The sequence below is a fragment of the Lolium rigidum genome, chromosome 4 (assembly GCF_022539505.1).
Source record: "Lolium rigidum isolate FL_2022 chromosome 4, APGP_CSIRO_Lrig_0.1, whole genome shotgun sequence".
Taxonomy (NCBI): Eukaryota; Viridiplantae; Streptophyta; class Magnoliopsida; order Poales; family Poaceae; genus Lolium; species Lolium rigidum.
Window position 1 is genome coordinate 40,108,836 of NC_061511.1, and position 8,846 is coordinate 40,117,681.

At 43.3% G+C, this 8,846-nt stretch overlaps 1 protein-coding gene across 1 annotated transcript; it reads left to right on the forward strand.

Moving 5' to 3' along the window:
* Positions 1-4,505: 4,505 nt before the first annotated feature.
* LOC124649659 lies at positions 4,506-5,500 on the forward strand. The gene is made up of 2 exons (XM_047189251.1): positions 4,506-5,149; positions 5,239-5,500. Exons 1-2 carry the CDS (start codon positions 4,520-4,522, stop codon positions 5,311-5,313), a joined length of 705 nt encoding a protein of 234 aa, XP_047045207.1. The 5' UTR covers positions 4,506-4,519; the 3' UTR covers positions 5,314-5,500.
* Positions 5,501-8,846: the final 3,346 nt, after the last annotated feature.

An 8,846-nucleotide genomic window follows, 5' to 3' on the forward strand; every position in this document is an offset into this window, starting at 1 on the left:
CCTTGGCAGGAACCCTCTTCCGGGGCGCTCGCCCTCAACATCACCAGGGTCATCTCGTCTGATCTTATACCGCAATGCAGTGCACACCGGACATGCATCCAAATTCTCGTACTCATCGCGGTAGAGGATGCAGTCATTAATGCATGCATGTATCTTTTGCACATCTAATCCTAGAGGGCAGACAATCTTCTTCGCTTCGTACGCATCTGGCGGGCAATTCGTTACCCCTTGGAAGCTTCCTCTTAATTATTGTCAGCAACTTTCCAAATCCCGAGTCGGTGACACCGTTCTCGCCTTCCATTGCAACAATTCCAGGTGTGCTGCCTAGCTTTTTATGGCCATCTTCGCAAGTTGGGTATAACAATTTGTTGTGATCTTCTATCATCTTGTCGAAGGCCAACCTTTCCTTTTCAGTTTCACATTCTCTCCTTGCATCAGCAATGGCCCGGCCAAGATCATCATCGGCAGGCTCATCTCGGTGCCTCTTGATCTTCTACTTCATTGTCTTCATTGCCTTCCGCAGTATCATCGTATTCAGGGAAATTGGGATAACCGTCATCATCCTCTTCCTCTTCGTCATTGTCTTCCATCATAACCCCTCTTTCTCCGTGCTTGGTCCAACAATAGTAATCGGGCATGAAACCGGATCGCGAAGGTGGCTGTGAATGAGACTCGAGCGAGCGTAATTTACGGTATTCTTGCAGTCCACACATGGACAATACATGAAGCCACCATGTTTGTTTGCCTCCGCCACGGCCATAAAATTATCCAGGCCCGCCCTGAACTCGTCAAACCGTCGGTCAATGTACATCCATTGCCGATTCATCTGCATGATATAATTAAGCTGATCAAAACCATTACCGAACATCACGATGTATATATACACATGCATTTTATCAATTGCAGATGAAAAGGATAAAGTTGTTAACCTCGATGAAGAAGAAAAAAGCAAGTTAAGTGTGGCTTGATTTGTGTAAACTCAAGTGGCAAATCCTCTTAAGCATTTCATCAAACACCTCTTGTGCATGTGAAGAAGAGAGGAGAGCAATACACCCTCTTGTGAAGATAGTGAAAAAATGGCTAAGTGTGGCTCACACTTGGGCAGGGGCAAGGTTATATAGCCAGAGGGGGCCTTTGGACCCGGTTTGTCATACAAACCGGGACTAAAGGGTTCCCCAGCTGACACGGCCTGCCGCGCCCTGCGGGTGGACCCTTTGGTCCCGGTTTGTATGACAAACCGGGTCCAAAGGCCGCTACAGGACAGGCGCCAGCGGGTGGGGTCGTCCTGGGCAGAAACGAACCGGGTCCAATGGGGGCATTGGACCCGGTTTGGTTCAGCAGTGGGTCATTTGCTTGGGTCCAAAGGCCTCTTCTCCACTAGTGTCATGGGCCCGCTTAACATAGCGTTCCAGCCCACCAACCATGACCGGTCACCGTTAGTATAGCCAAAATTTGCATCCGGGCAGTTGGGTTATGATACCAATTGTTATGGTTGTTATCGCAGTCCCAGGTCTACTTAACCAATGTTTCCAACACACATGCGTCATGAGCCTACTGCACAAGCGTCTCAACCCACCAAACCAGCCCAACCGGAGAACAACACGGATTTACAAGAGGGATTGGGCCCTCTCCCCCGAAAATAATAGCCTGATAGGAGGGGACACCCTCACCCTTATAAGTCGCTTCATATCTACGTGCACAATCGATCTATCGATGATCAAGCAATCACAGCACGATGAAGACACCAAGATCTGTTAACGAGGTTAGGCGAACTCGCCTACTCCACGGGGCATGACTACGGACGCTCCTCCCCGATGATACCGCAACACCGGCCGCCCTGGGCGCCGGCACATGCCGCCGGCTCCCCCTGCATGCATGTTGCTATCAAGTCATCATTGGTAACATTGTGTGGCACCGCCCACATTATATAGGAGGCCAAAGCTACAAGTGTTTGACTCCAATACCACTCGTATCCTGTCCACACTACAACACCAAGTCCAAACGTAACCTAACTCGTACACAATATTCGACACAAACGCAACAATGAATACCAATATGAATACGAACCAAATGTCATAACAAAAAGAAATTGGTGTATTATTATTCTAACTTATGTAGTCGCAAGATATTTATGATACTCTCTCACATATATAGCATATTTTGTAATTTCATTTTATTAATTTTATCTAAAGGAACGTGAATTCACATTAAAATACATGTAGTTCATTATCAAATATGAAGAGTTGGACACTACTGGTGCAATCTTAATCTCCGGTATCGCCTCTCTCCCTTTGTCGGCTGAAGCCGAAGAAGCCGAAGACCATGCTTGCCTTCCTGGACTTAGAGCCTGTAGGCCCTTCCTTCACGGCAAAGTGATTGTGGAAACTGACTATGCAGTCCTCTCTGTTGCACTGAATCAAGCCTCCAGGAACCCCTCCAGCCTTTGTTTTGTGATCTCTGAAATTAAGGATCTAGTTTAGCTCTTGCCTGAAGTTTTATTCGGTTTCTCCAATAGAGATAGCACCTGTGCAGCCCATGCTTTGGCACATCTAGGCCATTGTAATGGCATGCTCGGCACCTGGGAAGGCTCTATCCCACAACATATCTTCCCTCGTTCCAGAGAGATCTTGTAAACCTGACCTTTGTTCATGAATAAAAATATCTTTGTTGCCGCAAAAAAAAAGTTGGACAAAATTTGAATGCAAAAGACTTGAGCCATCACTGGGCCTTGCCATTGCTTGCAATTTGCAAGGGAATCGTATCCTCCACCATTCCTTCATGCTATATTGTGCACATAAGTCCCATGCAAATTACAACGGCAAGGAATAAAGGCGGTATAGTTTTTTTTATGCTTGAGCATATTTGCCGAGAATGTATTGTGTGTGGAATGAAGACAGATGGCCATATTACAAAGAAAATCATTCATTTATTATATCTTTTCCCTAAAATTCAACTTGAGTAGTATCATATAGCCCGATTGAGAAATGCAAAGGAGCATATTAAACAAGAAGAGAGAATGATAAACTACTACATCAAATCTACATATATGAAGAACATGAGAGATTTAATGAACCACATTAATGATAAGAAAAAACACCCATGATGATCAACAGAAAACTAAGAGATCTACAATGTTCATTTTGGTGGGACAGGATTATAACAATTTAGATTAAATGCAGTAACTGAGATAAAAAAGATCACCATTTTTTCATGGGACTAGATAATGATGGTGAAGATTAATTTCATTAACTCAGAGATAAAATCAATGTATAGCGTTCCAAGAGTACATTCGCCTAATTATGCATGCATGCATGTGCGATGTGTCTGCCATTTTGGAGATAGAGTATATATGCTTGCGTGCACGTGTTGGACACAATTAGAGAATCTTAGAGACCCTGAGGCCTTGCCAGTATTATTTCCATGGGAATCATGTTCTCACTCTATTGTCTGACCAAGAAAGCTTAAAGAATAATCTAGTGACCAAGGTTAACGTTAGGGTGGAAGGACCAGCAGGTAAAGGCTTATTTTTTAAGAGAGAGAGAGATCCGCATCCATATTTTTCTACAAAGCATCACAATATTATTGGTGACGGTAAATTTTCTGTAGTGATTTACCATCATTTCTTCTTAATTAATTAGACCAGCATATATGATTCTACTCCATTTGAATGTGTTGGAAGAACCAGAACTTAATGAGTGATTTTTATTTATATATTCTCCCTTATAATTGGCTAAGGGGGCTGGACACCGAGGATAACCTGACGAGCCAAAAAAAATTTACTAGAATTTTTGGAATGTTCAAATTTTTTGGGGGTCCAGGTGTTCGTGAGCTTGTGCTGCCTCTAGGGCCAAAAACGCCCCACTCGCCATGTGGCCGACCGATGCGCAGGTCAGCATCTATGGAATATCTACGTTGTTCATCCTTCTTTGTGGTGTCCCGATGTGGGGTTTTCTATGTATAAAGACCAATTTGGGCGCAACGTTCAAGATAAGTGACCACAGATGAAATATACTCAATAAATAATGCATAGTTGTCTCGTGCAAAGATAGCATAGTCATCTATATAGTGAGAAAAGACCAATGATATCGTAGGCACCTGCGCATTCAAATCTAAGACTTCACAGCATTAATGAACTTAATCGTGGCGATACAATATGTACATATTTCAAGTCACGGAGCTCTCATACAATAGGAACAATATTATTGTCTTCTAAAAAACTGATATAGGAGGAGTTGATTTCTTTTTTCGTTCTCAGGACTCATTTTTTACATGGGTTTGAATTGATTTTTTTCCGTAGAGTTTTCCTAATCGGGGGATTTCTTGATGAATTGGATTAGTATGATTTTTCGTATGGAGACTCAAATTAGTATATATAAAGATATGAGAACAAAATATTATGATGTGATGTAGCATATCACTGTATCATCCAAGTGCTGGCCACGCCATATATAAAATCGACCATTCCATCCACCAAGTAGTCAACTTAACATGAGAAAATAGGTGGTTGTTGATCTCCAAGATGGCAGCGACGCTCATCACCATGAAGCTCCTCGTCGATTCCCGCCCGCCATGCCCACGCGTGGTGTTCGCGGAGGCCCACAAGGACGCTGTCGACTTCCTCTTCTCCCTCCTCGCCATGCCGACCAGCAACGTCCTGAAGCACCTGGGAAATGAGTCCATGGTTGGCTGCATCGGCAACCTCTACACCAGCATTGAGAAGCTTGATGACCCCTACGTCCAGCCCGGCGCTGCCAAGGACGCCATTCTAACTCCTACCGTGCTACCCCGTGCGGCGAAGTCCAACAGATCTTTCTTCCGCTTGCCGGAGCTGTCCCCGGCCATGAAAAGATTCTTCGGATGGGGCGGCTATACCTACTCCAGCAGCCGCAACTACGTGACGGAAGAGAGAGGTGCTCAGTGCCCGATGTGTGGAACCCAGATGTTTGGTGATTCCCAGTATGTGTCGTCCGAGCATTTGACCCAAGAAGCGAAAGGGTTAGTGCAGGGCGGCATGGTGACTTACACCGTGACAGACGACCTAAAGATATTTCCCATGTCAAACATCTCCAGCATTGCGCTGCTCAACACCATCGCGGTGAGGGACCTAGGTGCGCTCCAGGAGAGGATTGTGCAGCTCGGGTACAAGGAGGTGAGACCGTGCATCATCTACCACTGTCTCCCAATACACATGCATTTTCTACAATTTTCTTTATGGAACTGTCAATTGTTCCGTAACAGGGTGTGGAGATTCTCAAGACCTCGCTCCAGTCCAAAACCGTCCTAACTGATGTTTTCCTTGGTAAGAAGACTTAACCCCGTTGAACAACGTACGGCGGATGATTTGAATCCCTCAGATAGCATATGCTTGAGCTAGCCTTGAATCGTACAGATGTGTATGTAGCTTGGTCTATGTTTCTAGCTAGCTTTAATAATCTAGTTGTTACGTCATTTCTTCGTGCTTGTACTACTAATGTTACTATATATATGCATGTTTCTAGTACTATTAGCTGGCAAGTAGATCTTGCTTGCTGGTCTCTGATCTGCACTTTCATTGTGCTCAACTGCGTCTTAATCTGCGCTTTCAATGCGATGTGGCATGGCATTTTGTGGTCTAAGATAATCATAAGTTGAACAATACCAAGGTCATAAAAAAATAGACGAAGAATGCCAAAACGGTATTTTGCAAAGTAAAGTACTACCTCTGTTCCAAAATATATGACATCTTATATTTAGGAACAGATTTAGTAATTTCTGTCAACTAACGTGGACAGGAGTTGTTGTGTTATTTGGTGGTTGATTCAGGCAGAAATGATAGGTTGATTAATGATTGTTGTGTGTGGTGATGATTTAAACCTTGCGAAGTATGGACGAAGTTGTGTTGTTCCGATGGATTGCTAGTCTTGCCCGAGTTGGTTTAGGACCAAGCCTTAGTGCCACCTATCCCAGTTCTTACCAAACAACCACAGGCCTTTATGGGTATGGCTTGGCTCGGTAAGGTATCTAGGAACGGGATTGCACAAATCCCTGTGGAAGATAGTCACGAAGGCAGCTAGTCTGATGGAGCACATACCTTGGTAAGTGGTTTACCAACGGTCGACCCAATGAAACACCATCCGAGGGGAAGGGTAAAGTTTCACCATAGCCAATAACCTATCGGGAATATACCCTTGACTGTGCACATGCGTAGTTGACCCAACGATAGGTGGTGTCGGGAATAGGTAGTCGAACAGTTTTGTTGTGAACACCCGGCCTGTACACCTTTGGAAGTGTGCTCATTAAGCATTGAATGACATGTGGTATCATGTTGTGGGTAAAGTTACACAATCTCTGCAGAGTGTAAAAACTATTCGAATAGCTATGCCCGTGGTCATGGGCATAACTAGGCAAAAGCCACACTTGGTTAGCATTGTAGTTTAACTATTTTCGCAAAGATTGATTGTGGGTTGGGTTGGTTTGGGTATCAGTGACCAGTTGGATTATACTTGAGGCTGCACCGTCATGGAGTCACAATGATCAGATTATGATTGGAGTATGATAGGTTTATCAGTAAAGCTATGCTTAGATTAATCGATGAATTATCAGTAATGATCTTCTTGGAGATTTGGATTAGGAAGATTAAGATCTTAATTAAGAGTAGGCGAAATATTAAGGTTATAACTCTAGGATATACCTCTGTGGAGAATGATGACAATGAAGTTGGTAGTGGTACTATTTTGTTTCAAACCGCTGTTTTTGAAAGGTTTTCAAAGGTCGATTCAAAATAAATATGGCTTTTCACAAAAAGGTCTAAACGTAGTATAGAGCCGTTCCTTTTCCAGTCTTTCATTTATACATAGGTTTCCTCCTATGGATTGTTGATTTGTCTAGATAATGAAGAACACACTTTGGACTACTCACTACGGGAAACAGACGGCTTGCCGTGTGTCCGGGACACTCGGCAATGGCTTTGCCGAGAGCAAACAGTCAGCAAACCGTGTCGGCATAGAACAAACCAGCAAAGGGCTCTTTGCCTAGTTTTTACGTCGTGCACGTGGCAAAGTCTTTACCGAGTGTCGAATCCGTGTGCTCGGCAAAAAAGAGTAAAGAGACAGATGGAGACAGAGACGGCGGTGCCACGTGGCATCCAGCTTTGCCGAGTGTTTTTTACGAGACACTCGGCAAACATTATGAACAGGACAAAAAAATATAAATTCTAAATTCCATTAAATAATAATCTCTCAGGTCACATACAAAGAATTATTATCAAGCAATTTTTTACTAGGTTTTTATTTTCTGTTGCCGATTGGGGTGCCTGGCGCAGGGTCTATCTGAGGAGGCGTTATCTGGGCAGGAAGGTTTTATCCGCGTGTGCGCATTTAGCTTCACCTGGGATTTTCGCTGAGATGTCGTCACTATGACCACGTGCTTGAGTTCAGCTGGCATCGCTACCATCAAGGTTCACTTTGCCGCGCCATTTTTGCATATTGCATTTATTTTTCTCCTTTTGCATGCATAGTGGGAAAAGGAGAAACCAACCACGGACGACCAGGATTATGCATGGCTAGAGGTTACAACAATGACTGAAATAAGATAGTTGCCACTTGTATAGATGAAGGCAACCTATAATTGGCACATATACAAACTGTAAATTAGCTTACCCAATCACTTCAAGTGCAAAGATATTGCATGACTAAAAAAATCTTACTAATCGACAGTCAGATTGCATATGTGAATGGGTCCAAGCAGACGGAGAAACACAGAAAAGATAGGCAAGTTGCTGAATCTTATATATTCTCCTCAATAACCTTCTTCGGTTCTATTTACCATGAATGCACTTCAGGTAAAATATAAGAGAAGGTGTTCACTTATGACCACATGCGAGTCCTATGAATATAGATCATGTGCTTCCAGTAGAGATACAGACATACAACTACGTGTTAAGTTCCCAGAACTAATTAGTGCGATGTAGCTACTAGCCTAGTGCATTCCTATTGGTTAATGCGCATGTGGGATTAATGAGTAGCAGAATGGATATATACATGATGCAATTTCTGCATAAGCAGGAGAATAATTCTAATAATATTTGATGGAAGTTTTTAATAACAAAACGAATAAAAGACAATTGGTCGCAGTTCTGAGATCAATAGAATGAAAGATTGTATGCTGAATTCAAGCATATACCATAATATAAGTAAGGTCTGCAAGTTCTCATGGAGAATTAGCTACAGTAAGTAAGTTCTCATGACACAACAAAGAAAAATCTCATGACCAAATGTAACTGAATTTATTTCTAACAAAATCACTACAGAACTGATCCATACTAAGAAACCTTTTGCTCATAAGCATGATATCCTGAACTTTAAAATGTGTGACTAATTCTGCTCATAAACACATGTATTTGCACCCAACAAAGTACCACAAGCCGCATATCCCACAAGGAGTTCACAGTTTCACTTGACCTGCAATCAATCTCGCATATCCCAACTAAAACAACCCAAACATAAATCAAGCGCTTATGAAGATGGCGCTGTACCATGAGGTCGATGCCAGGTTGTCAGAGGAGGACCAGAAAATGCCATGGTGGACGATGTCTATGAAGTTCCCTGTGACGTTGTGACCCTCGTAGGGCATGAACTCTTGGATGTCTGTGACCATCACCGACACCGCCTCCGTCACCGTTGATACCAGTACATGGCAGCGTTTATGCAGCTCACATTAGGGGCCCGTGGTCCTTCTCCAGCAGCCAATGTACGGAAAATCAGTGGCACCTATCCTCGGTTCGTTGTCCTTGCTTGTCTCGCTGGCAAATCTATATATAATTCACAACGACTTCAAATCTTAGAAATGATTTCAGAAGGGAGAGATAA